Here is an 18,987-nt window from a genome sequence, read left to right on the forward strand (position 1 = left end):
GCTAGACCTCTTCAAGTCTACCATGGAACCCATCCTCATGTACGGCTCCAAGACCTGGACCCTCAATGCGCGCCTTCACAAACGCCTTGACGGTTGCTATACCAACTTGCTTCGAAGGGGTCAAGGCTTGTTGTTGCAGTCCCATCCCACCTAGTGTCCACCTTGGACCAAATATACGGCAACCTATCTCTAGCAAGCACCCGTCTGAGCCAACGTTGCACACAGTTTGCTGGTCACTGCTTCCGTGCCAAGATGGAGCTGATATCACAGCTCCTTCTTTGGAAACAATCTACCAGTGGTCGCCTCACCTACCCCGAAGTAACCGCACGGGATCCTTGTTTCAGAGCTGGGCTTTGCCATGGGTGACCCCGACTGCTGGTGGAGGGTTGTGCAAGGTCTGTCGGCTACGGCTGCACATTGATGATGATGATGATCCAGTAACTATTTGGTACTGGATTGATATTAAACATTTGTAGTATCACCCACAATGTATGTAAAGTATCAAACAACAGAAGAATAATGTTTATTACATTTTAACAAAAGTGTAGATAGGACATGTTGAAACGGAAAGTCAGCAGATATTAACAGTAAATGAACAAGTAGATTAAAAATCTATTTTCTACTGTTTGTCCCTCATAATTTTGACAAAACCACACATTGGGAAATTACACAATATGCTACTGCATACACCAGCAGCCAAATTAGCAGGCTTACCTAATACTAAAAGATAAGTTGTCTAGTATGTTTACTATCATATTTAATGCCAACATTCATCTTTGATTGCAATAAGAAATGTATGTTTAATGCCGTGCTTCTCAAATATGTTCTGTTACGCACCTCCTTAGCAAGAAGAAAATATTCTGCGCCCCCTACTCTCAGCCATGACTACAATTAGTATAATTTGTCTATACAATTGTTGTAACTATACCTCTGCATAACATTGTAAGCTTATTAACAATAAAGGAAACAACACACCGGTTTTTCCTTGTCTTCCACCGTGGTTACAGTGAAGCCAAGTGCTACATATACTGGTACGGCAAAATAAGCATGGCCCCCGAGGTCACACGCGCCCCCCCTGGCATTGCACATATTGCTCACTAATAAAAAATAACACTAACATCGGTATTGCACACCACAAAAAAAACATCACAGTAATCGCATAAGTGTGTTGTAAAGTCTTATGGCTGTGGGTAGAAAGGATCTACGACAGCGCTCCTTCTTGCACTGTGGATGTAACTGTCTAATGCTGAAGGAGCTACTCAGGGCATCCACAGTGCTGTGCATTACGTGAGAGGGATTGGACATTATGGAGGTCAACTTGGTCAGCATCCTTCTGTCAGCCACCTCCTCAATGCTGTCTAGTGGGCAGCGTAGGACGGAGTCAGCTCTCTTGATCAGTTTATGAAGTCTGTTCCCGTCTCTGACCGTGCTGCCCCCACCCCAGCAAGCAACAGCATAGAACACCGCAGAAGCCACCACAGTGTCGTAAAAGATGTGCAACAGTGAGACCCGCACACCCCGACCTTGGACCTCAGGCTAATCAAGAGAGGTGTAGGCGACTTTGAACCTTCTTATACACAGTGTCTTAAATTGTGAGTCCAGTCCAGTTTATTGTTGAGGTGAACACCCAGCTATTTAAATGATTCCACTATTCTATATCTGATCCCTGGATGTTCACTGGTGTCGGTGGTGGAGCTGACTGCCGGAAGTCAATCACAAGCTCTTTTGTTTTACTGGTGTTTAAGTGCAGGTGATTACGTGCACACCAGTCAACAAAGCCTGAGATGACTTCTCGGTATTCCTACTCGCTCCACTCAGACACACATCCCACCACTGCTGAGTCGTCTGAGAACTTCTGCAGATGATGATTTAATCAGATTAATCACACTCTAATTCTGATTAATCATGATTGATCACAGGTTGCATGAATAAAAATGTATTTAAAAATAATTTTTGGATACTAATGGTAACCTGACTCTCGCCAGATCCTTGTAGTTCGCTGAGCTCCACACAGAGATCTGGGACTTCTCAATGGGAGATGTATTTCAGAAAGCGGGGCCTCATAGAAAAAAAATTGTATGTGATTGGATAAACCACTTGTCCGTTATCTTGAATGAGGTGCTACTTCATTCACTCACATCGAAATCAAGCCGTGACGCTGATGAGAGCGACGCTGGGAAATCCAAAACAGAACAGCCGACATATTGAATAACGACAAAGCAAAAATAATAATTATTTAATTTAAAGAATTAATATTCCATAGATTAAAAAAAAACAGTTGCAATAACAGAATCAATGTCAGCACAAGACTCCTCCGTGTGCTGACATCGATCGTCTACTGATATTGCTGCGTTGTTTCAGTAAAAGTTCTCTAACTTTTCGCTCTGTCGTTATCCAATATGTCGGCTGTTCTGTTTTGGATTTCCCAGCGTCGCTCTCATTAGCGTCATGGGTTGATTTTGATGTGAGTGGTTGAAGTAGCACGTCATTTAAGATAACGAACAAGTGGTTTATCCAATCACATACAATGATTGTTATACAAGGCCCCGCCTTCTGAAATACATCTCCTATTGAGAAGACCCAGATCCTTGTGTGGAGCTCAGCAAACTACAAGGATCTGGCGAGAGTCAGGTTAGTTTGGGAACCCTGTTTAAGTAGCATTTTATGCTAGCGGCACCATCCTCGCGTTCATGTTTCGCTTTAAGATGCTATTTTAAACTTAATGTGCGCCGATGATAAGAAAGTTTGTCGCTGCAGTACTGACAAATTACCTCAGATTTATCTAAAGTTCCATTGAGGTGTATTTTGAAGCAAAAGTGGGCGCAGAGAACATCTGCAACTATCACTGGTGTGTGATGTGATCACTGCCTGTGCATTGCATGCTGCCTTCAAGCGCCGGTTATAACATACACTTTAATTAATCATCATTCATTTGTGGTAACGCGATATTCTTTTTTTATTAATCACATGTGTTAACATTGACAGCCCTAATATATATACATTTTATATTTTTGTGTGTGTGTGTTTCAAGTACATGGGCCAGACGTGGCTGTCAAAGAGGCCAGGAAGGGGTGGGGGGTCTGGTACCGTATATGTATGTATGTATATATATGTATATATATATAGATACAGTATATATATATATATGTATCTATATATATATATATATATATATGGTATATATACGCAATAATAACAAGTAAACTAAGTTCTTTTAACGGCGATTTTCAAGCGCACATTCGTCTTGACTCCTTTTTTTACACTGAGGCCATTCTGTAGCGTTGGGGAATGTAAGGGGGTGAGGGTGATGGGTCAAATGCAGAGGATAATCTCACCACACCTAGTGTGTGTGTGACAATCATTGGTACTTTAACTTTTTAACTTTAATAGCGTGCAGTTACTGTTGAGCCACAAACTCAAAAATAGCAAGCAGAAATGTACGAAGAAATGGAAACATTATGGAAATCTCAGATTCAAAGGCATGGCAAGTCGTTCTACCGACAAGACAAGACCGTTTTTATCTTCAATCGCTGTGGGACGACATCATTGGAGCGAACGCCCGCTGGCGCCTTTGCCGTTTCTGGAGAGGAGGAGCGTCACGTCTGTGTTTACATTACAGTGGAGTGCATGAATAACATACAGTTTAGATTGTTTCACTAACTGTTTTTTAGTAAGATGGAATTAATGCTCAGCAAAAAAAAAAAACGGTAGTCAGGAAGTCTAGAGTCACTTTTACGTCAAACATTTTTTTTTCTGGCAGATTAAAATAAAGTCTATATTTTTTTATAACCTGTTCTGATTGATAGTCCGCTATTACAGAATATTTAGCAGGCTGAATATTACATTTTAATAATACATAGAGAATGTTAAAGCAATACCATTCAGAGATATGAATACCATTAACTTGTACAACATGTAATGTACAGAATATCAGAAGCATTTATTCAGGTAGAAATATCAAAGAAAACAAAAATCGTTGACAATCAAACCACTATTGTAACAATCTACCTTTCTATTCCCATCCTCATAAAGGTACAACACAAAGTATTACACAGTACACACAATGACAAAAGTACTGCAGACAATGTATGCAGTCATTCCTTCAAGGGCTTTACTGTGGGTTTAAGGGTATAAGTACCTTCTCTTTGTGGCACTTGCATGTTCTCCCTGTCTACGCCTCGAAGGTGATGCGTTTTTATTTTACACAACCAATAAAAACGTAAAACGTCCCCAGAATGCAGCCTGGTTGCAATCCGCCACAGGCAGCACACAATGGCCACCCAAATAATTGACATCATCACTAAGCCGATTTTAAGCCTGTGAATACCTGTCGTTAGCACTTAGCATATTTTCCGATGATTACAGGTGTAACCATGCATTATGTGTCCTGTGGTGGTTCAGCAGGGACACTTTGGCTTGGCCTTTACTGGCCGCCGCCAAAACCATCAAGTGTGTTTTGTCCACTCAGGAACACTTGCACTCTTTCAGCAATGATGTCACCTTTGACACGTATGGGTTTAACGACGCAGACATTTTAATTTCAATTCAGTTTAAAAGGAAACCAGTCGGTAAACTGGGCAGAGTTAACTAAAAGTACTCACTATAATTGTCCTCTGGGGATGTCCAAACTTTTTTAACTTAGGGCCACACACTTGTGCTAGAGTGAGGAAATGAAGCATAACCTTTTTCACTGTAACTGCATTGTAAACAAACATGGTGTCAATTTTGTGGAATTTCTTAATTGGTTCAGAGAAAGGCATTTTGTGTGCTATTTGCACCAAATGTTCTGCAAACATTGCTCGAGGACGGGAAAACCATTGCTCTTCAACACATCAAACCTTATCAGCGAGCATCGCTACCACAGTGTTTTGAAAGCCTACAAAGATACCTGCTGCTAAAGTAGCTGCACCAAGGCCTGCTGCAAAGAAAAGTGTGCAAAAATTAGTCATATCTACATTTAGAAAACAATAGATATAAATAGGTTAATCGGTTATCGGTATCAGCTTGAACATTTTTTTAATCTTTCATCCCCAGTTTTTAAAATGTTATATTACTTGTTACTACTTGCTTCTATTCTATTTGCTCTTCCATGCCACTTTTTATGTGTTTCTTGGTAATATTTTATTGAAAATGTACAGTGGGCCATCTAAAAATTTGCTGCAGGCCCCTGGGCCACTCTTTGCACACCCCTGCTCTAGGCTATCATGAGAATTGTCATTTTGATTTTTACTTTCAACAATTAGCACATGTAATTTCTAACATGCAATAAGAAAAATAAGTTTACCACAATAAAAACTTAAATCTTAGTACTTTGGTAGTAACGACTGAGAACACATACGCCAAATCTTTGAATGTGATCATGCAGACTTAACGTAACTTCCAGTTATGAAATGGTTTCTTGTAATCATTAATGTGACTTAAATCAGTATTTTATCAATAGGGATGGTACAGTTCACATTTAAACCAATACAGTACTATTACTTGACACAGCCCTGTGATGAGTTGGCGAGCCCTGTGATGAGTTGGCGACTTGTCCAGGGTGTACACCGCCTTCCGCCCGATTGTAGCTGAGATAGGCTCCAGCGCCCCCCGCGACCCCAAAGGGAATAAGCGGTAGAAAATGGATGGATGGATGGATACTTGACACAGGTACTCAACGGTATAATTTTTCTGTACATTTGTCTGTGTTAATAAATGTTAATTGTTTAATAATGCAATCTCATTTATATTTAACAGTGAGCTGATAATAAAACTGTGTTGTCCAGTTTTTAATCTCATTTGCAAGTATGCATTCATATCAGTTTGTCCTAGGTGTGTTGCTGTAGTGAGAAAGTAATCTTTGCCTTAAGTTGAAAATGCCAATCTCGATTTTTGTTGAGTCCTACACAGTGTTTATACTGTAAGTATCGTACTTTTTACACACAAGCTGTTTGATTGTAACGTGCATCTTGGTTGTAGTTTTCATTACCAAATTTGGAAGTGTGGAAATTGCCATGTAAAATCACTAATGCTAAACGGTCCCATTTACAGGACTGTCTCAGAAAATTAGAATATTGTGATAAAGTTCCTTATTTTCTGTAATGCAATTAAAAAAACAAAAATGTCATACATTCTGGATTCATTATACATCAAATGAAACATTGCAAGCCTTTTATTATTTTAATATTGCTGATTGTGGCATACCGCTTAAGAAAACTCAAAAATCCTATCTCAAAAAATTAGAATAATTCCTCAGACCATGTAAAAAAAAAAGTTGTATAACCGCAAAACAAAATCAAACATTTGAAAATGTCAATTAATGCACTCAGTACTTGGTTGGGAATAATTTTGCACGGATTACTGCATCAATGCGGCGTGGCATGGAGGCAATCAGCATGTGGCATTGCTGAGGTATTACGGATGCCCAGGATGCTTCAATTGCGGCCTTTAGCTCATTTGCATTATTGGGTCTGGTGTCTTTCAGCTTCTTCTTCACAATACCCCACAAATTCTCTATGGGGTTCAGGTCAGGGGAGTTGGCAGGCCAATCGAGGACAGTAATGCCATGGTCAGTACACCAGTTACTGGTGGTTTTGGCACTGTGGGCAGGTGCCAGATCATGCTGGAAAATGAAATCATCATTTCCATAGAGCTTTTCAACAGATATAAGTATGTAGTGCTCTAAAATCTCTTGGTACACAGCTGCATTGACTCTGGACTTGATGAAACACAGTGGACCAACACCAGCAGCTGACATGGCTCCCCAAACCATTGCTGACTGTGGGAACTTCACACTGGATTTCAAGCAAGTTGGATTTTGCTCCTCTCCAGCCTTCCTCCAGACTCTAGCGCCTTGACTTCCAAATGAAATACAAAACTTGCTTTCGTCTGAAAACAGGACTCTGGACCACTCTGCAACTGTCCAGTGCTTCTTTTCCAAAGCCCAAGTCAGACGCTTCTAGAGATTTTAGAGCACTACATGCTTCCATCTGTTGAAAAGCTCTATGGAGATGATGATTTCATTTTCCAGCATGACCTGGCACCTACCCACAGTGCCAAAACCACCAGTAACTGGTGTACTGACCATGGCATTACTGTCCTCGATTGGCCTGCCAACTCCCCTGACCTGAACCCCATAGAGAATGTGTGAGGTATTGTGAAGAAGAAGCTGAAAGACACCAGACCCAATAATGCAAATGAGCTAAAGGCCGCAATTGAAGCATCCTGGGCATCCATAACACCTCAGCAATGCCACAGGCTGATTGCCTCCATGCCACACCGCATTGGTGCAGTAATCTGTGCAAAAGGATTCCCAACCAAGTACTGAGTGCATTAATTGACATTTTCAAATGTTTGATTTTGTTTTGCGGTTATACATTTTTTGTTTTTACATGGACTGAGGAAATATTCTATTTTTTTTAAATAGGTTTTTTGAGTTTTCTTAAGCTGTATGCCATAATCAGCAATATTAAAATAATAAAAGGCTTGTAATATTTCAGTTGATGTGTAATTAATCCAGAATGTATGACATTTTTGTTTTTTTATTTGCATTACAGAAAATAAAGAACTTTATCACAATATTCTAATTTTCTGAGACAGTCCTGTATATGGCATTGCAAATGTAAATTAGCATCGAGCTAAGTGCTTTCTGTCTGGCATGCTTGCTTGGTTTGCGTGCAAAATTATGATGTGCTGGAGCCTATCCCAGCTGCACTTGGGCGGAAGGCAGGGTACACCCTGGACAAGTCTCCACCTCGTTGCATGGCCAACACAGACAGACAACATTCACACTCACATTCACACACTTGGGCCAATTTAGTGTTGCCAATCAGCCTGTCCCCAGGTGCATGTCTTTGGAGGTGGGAGGAAGCCGGAGTACCCGGAGGGAACCCACACAGTCACGGGGAGAACATGCAAACTGCACACCGAGCCTGGGGATCAAACGCAATACATTTTTGTCATGACTGACAGGTTTATTCACTATACATTAATTTGATTCTGCTATTGAACAAACACATTCAAATGCCGAGAGCAATGCACTGAGTGATTCCTCTTGTAACCTGTTTGGAGGCGACAGTTGAGGAAAACAAACAATCAAAGATGGCAATTTTTCCAAGTTATTGAGTTCATTTTCATTTATTGTTCAATTAAATGATTTAGGCCAATTAGGGAATAGCCCGCAGGAGCTTACTTTATTGTTAATTTTGCACTAGGAATAAATAATTAAACAATATGTTTATCATGTTTTTTTAATAATCCAAAACACGCATGTAAATAAAGTCTTTGACTATAGTGTTAAAAAATGTTCCCACATATAAAAGGAGAAAATATACCCACACTGGTAGTAGAGAAAACAATCGGTCGGTTGGCTCTGCCAACATGTCTGTCCCTTATTTATTTTTCAAGGAGTTGGTAACCATAGGGACGACTTACAGCCAACAGGATGCTGAGATTGACTAGGTGGACACATTTTAAGAGGGAATAACAATCGGCTTGTCATTTGATCTGTTGCTGCTATTATTGTACTTGTTTATTGATTGTTGATGATTGCTGATGTTTATTTCCAAATGTATTGATATGTTGATAATTAATTAAATCAATGAAAAGATTAAAACGTGACTGATTTGTGTGATTTATATTACCTAAATATTACAGTTATTATAATGACACTCAAATTCAGGGGTGGAGGTTTCCAAAACATTGCAGCCCCCAGGCCTCACATTAAGTTGACGGCCAACGTTTGATTGCATACTAGACTCTCACATACTTAACCGCGTAAAATGAATAAATACTGCAAAGTGATGAGATTTTGAAACCAGCGCACTAACCCAAACAAAGCGTGTCAGTGAATATTGTCCCTGTGTTCCGTCGTCGTGCTGAAAGAGGAACTTGAGCATCGTCTGCTCTCTTCTCTCGCTGGCAGAGAGGAATTGGCTGTGTTTAGTTCAGTATTCTTGTGAGACACAAGCGGTATCAGTGCCATCTCTACCCTCCACCTGCTCCTCTCCCCAACCTTCTGTTCCAACCCACTTTGGCAGACTCTTCCTTTCTTTGTTCGTCATCCAGCTCCCTTCTAGTTTTACGGGCATCAATAAGTAGAAGAGAAACATTCGGGTTCAGTTAATATGTAATGTATTCTGGACTGCAGATGTTTCCCTACTGACCTCCACTCCTGCAGTTAATCAGGGCACACTGCAGATTTAATTTTGGAAAAGCCGGCTAACCTCAAACAAGAGCTTCCTGGTCAAAGGTCTAGACCAACATCTGAAAAAGGTAGAATAGGCGGGGAGAATCTGAGCAGAGAGGAGTCGGAGGGCAACTGGTTGTAGCGATGAAAGCTCCTTCCAGGCTTCCTGCCGAGGTTGAGTAGGCCGTGACATTTCCACTTTGCTCATATTGATCACCAGCCAGATTTGCGTCTGCCTTCCCTGTCTGTGGCGAAGCGCCATACCCAGACTGCGGCTTGTTATGATGAATGGGCCAAATGTTAAAAACGTGAAAACCCAGCTCAGATCCTCCGTATAGCCACGCTCCATTTAATACTACCGCTTCTCAGGTCGGGGAGGAAAATTTGCCCCTCAGCTAAGGCGTGATAGTCGACGCTAACCGCGACCTGTAGACGTGAGTTTTAATGGCAAACAGGTCAAATCATCCAAGATCACGTTTGCTGAATGTCTGTGTGAGATTTCTCAATGCCGCTTTTGAGCCTTTCAGTTGAGTCATTATCAAGTCCTCCGGGCCTCAATCGGCGGATCAGGAGTGGAGCCCACATGCTCATGAGAGACAGTGGCGAAGGCTCAGAAGAAAACTCCTCCGCTTTTAGCTAGCTGACGGGCGGTTACCTGGGATTAGGTCACGCTCCATTTACCGAGGCGCACATCAAAGTTTGCCTGTGGTATCGCTTGATAGGATTACAGGGAAGCACGTAGCGGGAGGTCCGACCCCGTCTCAGCCTTGTGTCGGCAAGAAGGGTGGCGCCTCACCTCGGTCGCCCTCTGTCGTTTTTGACAAACCGATCAAAAGAACGCCAGGAAGCGATGCCACTGACACGACAAGTTGAAAGCAAACGCAGACTCGGCGAGATTCCTTACACTTCTTTGAAATGAAAGTGCAGGTCAAGTTGTGTAAGGGAGATCACCTCCCACTTAGGAGACAGCTGTTGTGTGATTAAAGAACGTACAGTAGAACTTTCTCACATTCCTTCTGCAGTAATGAGACAAAGACGCCGCCGTCGATGCAGCTCTGCCTTCTTGGCAGTAACTGTTGGTGCATTTGGAGCGAAGCGAGGGTGAAGTGGTTGCTGAGGGTGTCATCATCCGCCAAGTTTCACATCAAAGCTCGGTGCCAGACAAGAGGTCTTGCCGAGGGGAGTTGGGTTGAGACCGAGTCTCGGTAAAACAATATCGCACTGTTTTTTTTTTTTACCCCAGACAGAAATATGATCGAGTGAAGCATATTGAGACGTAATTGAGGCGGCAGCGAACAAACAACAAAACTATCTCTGATAGTTCTGGAAACAAAGACAAATTAACTGTCTCAAATAATTCATTGTAATTGTATTTTGACATATAAATCTGTTATTGAAAGTAATTATTTATGTTATGATTTCATGATTTAATTCATTATTGACACATTTATTTCATGTAAAGTATGTATTTATTATTATTATTATATCCCATTATTATATTATTTTTTTAAGGATGGCGTGGCTCAATTGGTAGAGCGGCCGTGCCTGCAACCTGAGGGCCATTCTAGTCACCTCCATTGTTTTTTTTGAGCAAGACACTTCACCCTTGCTCCTGATGGGTTAGGGCCCAGTTAGGGCCTTCCATGGCAGCTCCCACCATCAGTGTGTGAATGGGTGAATGTGGAAATGGTGTCAAAGCGCTTTGAGTACCTTGAAGGTAGATACATGCTATACAAGTGTAACCCGTTTACCATTCACCATTTATTTAATTTTGTCCAATTTGGCCCTGTCAGCACTCATAAATGTCTTCTGTCTGTCAAACTCAGCCGTCAAAGTTAGTGGGCGGGTTGTAACACTTGATTGGTTACCAAGCTCTTCCACTTGTCCCCTGTCCAAGCGAAGTTGGTGGTTGACAGCTTGGTCTAAAAGTGCTGAAATAACTCAACAACTTCGACAGCTACATGCTCTGGGTCAGCAGGTCCACATTCACATACTCCACGAGGTCTAAAATATATACCACCAAATCACAAAAAAGTACGAGTATATCCTCCTGAAGGACTTCCAAAGTTTCATACTTCAGACAAAAGCAATCACTGGACTAGATTTCTTTTAGTCCCACCTACTGACTTTGACGGGTGAATTTGACAAATAAGAAATGTCATAAAGCGCTCACACACAGGTTCTTAAATCTTAAAATAATCAATTAAACCACAAAAGAATGAAATCAAAACAAAAGTAAATTAATAAATAATTATGTTAAACTATTATAGTAAATTAAATTACTTATAATTAATTAATTACACATTTAAGCAATTATTTAAGTTCTATTTTGTTTTTGTCCCATTTGGCCCTTCATAGACCTTCCCTTTGTTCTATCCTAGAATGAGGACGAAAAAGCAATGCGAGCTAAAGCTAATATTTACAGCAAATGTGTCAAAAATCAAGGTCCGTGGGCCAGATCTGGATCGCCACATCGTTTTACGTGGCTCTCAAAAGTCTGGAATTAATGTGTCAATATATCACTTCATATTTCAAACTAAACATATTTCTTCTTTGTATTTTGACAAAAAATGGCATGTACTTGTACATGTCTTTTTAAACCTAAATATTATCTGATCTTGTAAAAAACAATATGTAACATATATTTCACATATATTTTATTCAAATAAAAATAAAATAAATATATCACCCTGATTTATGATTGTTAAAAAAAGGTATGTAGTTAAAAAATGTAATAATCCAATGCATTGGCATTAGTGTAATAACATCATGAAGCGAGTATATCCTCGCCTTATACATTATGCATTAAAAGTCATCTATATTTAATGTTGAAAGCAGCCCACTGAGGGCAGCCCTAACTGCGATGTGAATGAGAACTGAAAACTGATATATAGTATCTATAATCTTTAAACAAAGGCAAAAATTCCTAATCCATTAAAGATATCAGATATCTTTCAGATATCAGTAAAAAAACAAGTATTGAATTATATCGGCTTGCATCACAACTTTGCGATAAAATCTCCGATACAAGCGGTCCTGCAACCATCAATCAATCAATCAAAGGCAAATCAGGGCAAGAAAAAACTCAAACCAATGGGAACAACGTGAAAACATTAAAGTCGCATCTTAAGTGCACAGGAAGCCAGTGCAGGTGAGCCATTATAGGCGTAATATGATCAAACTTTCTTGTCCTTGTCAAAAGTCCGCATTTTGTACCAACTGTAATAATTTAATGCTAGACATAGAGAGACCCGGAAATAATATGTTACAGTAATCGAGACGGGATGAAACGAACGCATGAATAATTATCTCAGCATCGGTGGTGGACAAAATGGGACGAATTTTAGCGATCATATGGAGATGAAAGAAGTCTGTTTTAGTAACACTCTTAATGTGTGACTCAAACGATAGAGTTGGGTCGAAGATAATATCGAGATTCTTTAACAAGTCACTTTGTGTAATTGTTTTGTTGTCAAATGTTAAGGTCCTTAGTGCCGATGTCTAGCAGGACCGATAATCTGCATTTCCGTTTTGTTAGCATTAAGATGCAAAAAGTTGCTGGACATCCATTGTTTAATTTCATTTAGACACACCTTGAGGTGACTACAATCTGGCGTGTTGGTCAGATTTAGGAGCATGTAGAGTTGGATGTCATCAGCATAACAGTGAAAGCTAACACTGTATTTGCGTATGATGTCACCTAGCAGCAGCATATAGATGCTGAAGAGTGCAGGGCCAAGAACCGAATCCTGTGGAACTCCGCATGTTACCTTAACATACTCCGAGGTCACATTGTTATGGGAGACGCACTGCATCGTGTCAGTAAGATAAGAGTTAAACCAAGAAAAGGCTAAGTCTGACATACCAATACGTGTTTTGAGACGTTCAAATAGAATGGTATGATCGACGGTATCAAAAGCAGCACAAAGATCAAGTAGCAGCAACATGGATGATGCATCAGCATCCATAGTTCGCAATAGATGCACTTTAGTCACTTTTGTCTGAAAAGGTTCACAGAGATTGTTAGATACAAAGTGTTTATTTAGCTGTTGTGCAACATTTTTTTGCGAGACAAAGGGAACGTTGGACGGTAGTTTAACATGAGGTCAGGATTGGGGTTAGGTCTAGATTTAAGGGTTAAATGATCAAAACGTCTTCCTATTCCTCTTTGGACATGTTGAATTGTGCAACAGTAAACTTGATATACAAGGGAAACTCCAGAGGAAAGTGATAAGTTAATAATATTTACCACTGATGGTCCTAATAATACAAACAGCTCCTTGATAAGTTTCCCAGGAACTTGGCCGTTTGCATTCCAGCTTTCTACATGATAGTTTGAGAGCTCTAGTTTCTTCTGTAACCCAGGGGCACGACTTTTAGGGACATTTTTTAGCTTTAGCGGTGCTATACTATCAATGGTGTTGCGCAGGGTATCGTTAAAGTTGTTAGTGAGGTTTTTGGTAGAGCCCACATAAACTGGGAATGGTGCCAATACCAAGGGCAATAGGCCAGAGTCGTAGTTGTGACAGCATTAATGTTGCGGCTGCTGAAGCATTGGTTCTTAGTAGCTTGTTGACAATGAGTCAGAACTTCGAATTTTTTAAGGTAGTGATCGGACATTACTTTAGTGCACGGGTGTATCATAACTTTGGAGGTTGTGACACCCCGGACAAGGACTAAATCTATCGTATTACCATTGCGGTGCGTGGGTTCATTTATTATTTGTGTGAGACCACAGCTATCAATTATAGTCTGGAGTGCCACGCACAGAAGGTCTGATGGGGTATTCATATGGATATTAAAATCCCCCATTATAATGATATTATCCGCATGCATCACTAGATCAGCAACAAACTCTGAAGATTCACTGATAAAGTCTGAATAGGGCCCAGGGGGACGATAGATAACAGCCAGATACAGAGGTAGCGGTGTGACAGGCCTCATAGTAAGCACCTCAAATAATTTGTATTCATTACTTAGGTTACGGCTAAGGTTAAGGTTTTCATTGGATATTAGTGCGACCCCTCCACCCCAACGTGTTTACTTGTGCAAAGCTGGACAGCCAGTTAACATCCAGATGGCCTCCAATAAGCACACATTTTAGTGAAGTCATTTACAAAAGTTAAACATGGTAGGCTATAGGCTACCAGGAACTAGTAGCTAAACAACAGCTAAGAACATAATAGCACACAAGCTAGACATTCATAACAGGTTTCAATATTGCAGTCTAAAACAAAACAGTGTTTTAAGTGGAATCAAGTCGTTTTCCAGGAACCTGTTTCAAACAGCAGGTAGTTTCAACAATGTGACTAATTTGAATTTTTATGAGCTAAGGAATAATTCACCTCGGCACAGAGACCCCACCCGACTTAAAAATACATCACTTTGGCTCGACGTGAGTTTCACCTTTCCTGGCGCTTCTTGGCTTTGAATGTTGGATGAAGACGAAAATTGAAAATGCAGGAGTCAAAAGGCGAATACCTGAATATATGAACATCCCAGTGAAGGTGATGATATCCTTTAGGAGTCCTCGTTAATATAATTATACTATTTAAGGACACAAGCAACAATGATAGAAGCAGGGGCATGGGAGAGCAGGGGTAGTTGGGAATCTCGGGCCTTTGGGCCTTTGTAAAGTTTGAAATGTTCTTTCATTGAAAAAATGCCCTAAATATGTCTGTCATAAGAGAAAAAACAACATGAAAAATGTTTAGATAATTAAGTATCGACATGAAAGTTCAATAATAATGATGCTTGAATTTAATCAAAATTATATAAGACCTCCCAACCAACCTCCCAGTCAAAAATGCACAATGGTTCAACATAGACGTCATAAGGTAATCTGAGCTCATCTTTAAGCATTCACACGCAGGACTAGCATTTTGGATCAATATTGAAATGATAAAAGAAAAGTACAAATTAGGCCTGTCAAATATTTTGTTTTTTCTATTCAGATTAATCACATTTTGGAATTTGGATTAATCATTAATTAATCACAGGTGATTACTCCCTTCCAATATTAAAATTTTCTTAAGAAAAGACCCCAATATTTGTACACAAATGTAATTTTATTGTCAAAATGTCATCCGGGATCGTTTTTAAACATTTTACTTGAATGCATGTCATTTATTTGCACAAAACCCTGTAACAGTTTTAAATAAAGTTCTTTCAGGCTATATTTTGGAGTGAATGTAGCAGCGATCACACCAGTCGGAGTCTCTTCACTCATTTTTGTACTGACATATGCATTGATCTGATCACTGACCGTACAGCGGTTGAGGTAAAAAAACTTGTACGGTCAAAATAAATTGCGTGATTGATCTAAGTATGCTCATGATTAATGCACTATCTTTTTGTAATTAATCTCATGAGTTAACTCGTTAGTTTTAACAGCCCTTGTAAAAATACACTAAATGTAGTAAAGTTTCACATTACTGTGGTGCATTCAAGGACCCTCCATTAAAGTCAGAAAGAGAGGTGTGTCACCAGTTCTTAAAGACAGTGGGAGGCTTAACCCCTCAGCAGATGGACTATAAATAATGTACACTAGTACCTCAATTTACTATCTTAATTGGTTCTGTGACAAAAGTTTTAACCCAAAACATTCATATTGCCAATCAATTTGAAATTGAAATAAATATATATTTAATTGGTGCTTGGCCCCCCCAATACAGCACAATTATAACATGTAACATGCCTTTTAAAAAAAAAAAAACTTTTAGATTAGAAATATTGTATGAAAAATGTAATATGTAATATAATAATAATGTACAGTATTTACCTTAGACAGTGAACTTCTACGGTATTTCCTTCTAGCAGATTCTCTGTCAAACACACAATCAGCAGGTTCTCCATATTTTCATGGACAAATGTCCGCTGTTTAGATATTATTTCTATAAATATAGTGGAGACTAGCAGTGCTACGCTCCAACCACTTCAACAAGTAAGCTTGCATATCTCTAGCTATAAACTAATGCTAGCGAGTAGGACCAGATGTTTTGGGCAAAAATTACAGGGTTCACTGTGACATTTGCTACGGCAAATAGTGGTGGGGAGGCTTGTAAATTAAAGCATCACAATTAAGCGAGAAAGGTTAGGGCACTCTTAAGTATAGGTACCACTGTTCTCGTATTAATAATGATGTAATTTTATGATTCGTATTACCAACGGATTATAAACCTATACTGTATCTATCTGTGTTGGCCCTGCGATGAGGTGGCGACTTGTCCAGGGTGGATGGATGGATGTATCAGATAATCTGTACTTTAACCTATGAAGTAAAAAGGCACTTGACATAGTTAAAGTCATGTTTAGATTAGGGTTGTACGGTATTCCGGTATTAGTATACTACCACGATACTAATGAATCATTTTCGGTATTTTATCGCCTCTGAAACATACCGTATATTATGTATATTATGTTTTTAAACTCAGGAAATATGTCCCTGGACACATGAGGACTTTGAATATGACCAATGTATGATCCTGTAACGACTTGGTATTGGATTGATACCCAAATTTGTGGTATCATCCAAAACTAATGTAAAGTATCAAACAACAGAAGAATAAGTGATGATTACATTTTAACAGAAGTGTAGATAGAGCAGGTTAAAAGAGAAAGTAAGCAGATATTAACAGTAAATGAACAAGTAGATTAATAATTAATTTTCTACCACTTGTCCTTAATAATTTTGACAAAATAATAGAATGATAAATGCATACTTGCCAACCCTCCCGGATTTTCCGGGAGACTCCCGAAACTCAGCGCCTCTCCCGAAAACCTCCCGGGACAAATTTTCTCCCGAAAATCTCCCGAAATTCAGGCGGAGCTGGAGGCCACGCCCCCTTCAGCTCCATGCGGACCTGAGTGACCGTGTTGACAGCCTGTTCACACGTCCGCTTTCCCACAATATAAACAGCTAATGATCGAGGGCGAGTTCTTGGTTTCTTATGTGGGTTTATTGTTAGGCAGTTTCATTAACGTCATCCCAGCGCGGTAACAACACACAACAACAGCAGTCAAGTTTTCGTCTACAGTAAAGCAGTTCGTCTGCTGTAAACAGCAATGTTGTGACACTTTTAAACAGGACAATACAGCCATCTACTGTACATGCATATGTGACCCACCCATAATGTGTCACATTTTTTTGTTGATTTATTTATTTTATTTTGTGGTTTGAATTCGTTTTTGGAGCTGTCATTACACATTTATCAGTATTCACATTGGTCAGTAGGGGGCAGTAGTGCGTTTCTTCCCAATTGAATGCTATCACCTGCAGACCGGAAGCGTCTTGTCATTCTAATGAGCGCGACCAGTCTGTGAACAATTGAAACGTCCTGTGTGCTTTTTCCTCCTGTATAACAGGTTAGTTTTGGTGAATCAACTCACTGAATAATATCCATGTGATCTTTATAAGTTTAAGTACACATTCTGATGGTGGAGCCTAACTCTAAAGTGTTTGTGAGTTGTAGTTTGTATTTGTGAATGAATCCAGTGCACAGCTGCAGTAATCATTACAAAAAGGCGACGTGAGTGCGCAATGTTTGTATAGGAACTTCTGATCCTAATTCAGACTCCCAAATTAGAGCTCCCGTTTTCTTATTGATTTTATAATGTATATTTGTATAATGTGTGTGTTCTGAAATAGTGACAGAGAATAGAACACGGATGGACAATTCAACCCTTAACTCAACAATGAGTAGATGAGTGTTATGTGTGTGTATATGTGTAAATAAATGAACACTGAAATTCAAGTGTTTCTTTTATTTATTTATATATATATATATATATATATATATATATATATATATATATATATATATGTAATAAAAAAATATATATATATATAGCTAGAATTCACTGAAAGTCAAGTATTTCTTATATATATATATATATATATATCTTAACCATGCCCCCAACCACGCCCCCGCCCCACGCCCCCACCCCCCACCTCCCGTAATCGGAGGTCTCAAGGTTGGCAAGTATGGATAAATGACACAATATGTTACTGCATACATCAGCAGACAAATTAGGAGCCTTTGTTTGCTTACTTATTACTAAAAGACAAGTTGTCTTGTTTGTTCTTGTATTTTATTTAAGGACTTAACTGCAATAAGAAACATATGTTTAATGTACACTAAGATTTTTTGTTAAAATAAAGCCAATAATGCAATTTTTTTTGGTCCCCTTTATTTAGAAAAGTACAGAAAAGTATCGAAATAATTGTAGTTCCGGTACCAAAATATTGGTATCGTTACAACACTACTTTAGATGACTAATGATCTAAATTCATATTTTGGCCTCTTTAAATGTCCCTTCAGGGGTCTTTTATGTTGGGTCTGAGAGTTTGGTGCTATGCCCCTGGCTAGAACTGTTTGTTATTCCTCACTTGTTAAGCTAACTGTTTTTCCACTTGCAGGAACTCTAAACGCCTTCCTGAAGCAAAAGGGCCAGATGAGCTCAGACAGCCCCGTGTGGTCGCTAAGCGGCAACCAAGGGGAGCGATGGAAACAGGCCAAAGTGAGCGTCCATCCCACAGCGTCTTTCCAGGTGAGGAGCACTTTTATAAGTAACTCTTCAAAAAGTTGTTTTCCTTGGCTTCTGTTTATTGTCATGTGGTGAAGTATTGGCTTCCTTGAGGGTCTGCGTATCGATAAAAGCTCTTCTCGTTATTTGAAATTGAGCAGGGAAGTGGACAGGATCCATACGCATCACAGCCAGAGGCAATATTACTCCCGCTTTGGCATCAGGAGGCCTCATCTGGCTATTAATATCCAACAGCGGTATTCTTCATTGTTATTTTTCATGGTTATTCTTCAAGG

At 39.6% G+C, this 18,987-nt stretch overlaps 1 protein-coding gene across 4 annotated transcripts in view; it reads left to right on the forward strand.

Annotated features, from left to right (window-relative positions):
• The window catches only part of LOC133576197 (MAM domain-containing glycosylphosphatidylinositol anchor protein 2-like), a 494,633-nt gene that overhangs the window by 455,174 nt on the left and 20,472 nt on the right, over positions 1 to 18,987 (forward strand). For all 4 annotated transcript variants that reach the window (XM_061929249.1, XM_061929248.1, XM_061929251.1 and 1 more), the window contains exon 16: positions 18,585 to 18,715. In XM_061929249.1, coding sequence (XP_061785233.1) covers positions 18,585 to 18,715 — 131 coding nt within the window. The remainder of the gene's footprint in view (positions 1 to 18,584; positions 18,716 to 18,987) is intronic.

The sequence above is a fragment of the Nerophis lumbriciformis genome, linkage group LG34 (assembly GCF_033978685.3).
Source record: "Nerophis lumbriciformis linkage group LG34, RoL_Nlum_v2.1, whole genome shotgun sequence".
Classification (NCBI taxonomy): domain Eukaryota; kingdom Metazoa; phylum Chordata; class Actinopteri; order Syngnathiformes; family Syngnathidae; genus Nerophis; species Nerophis lumbriciformis.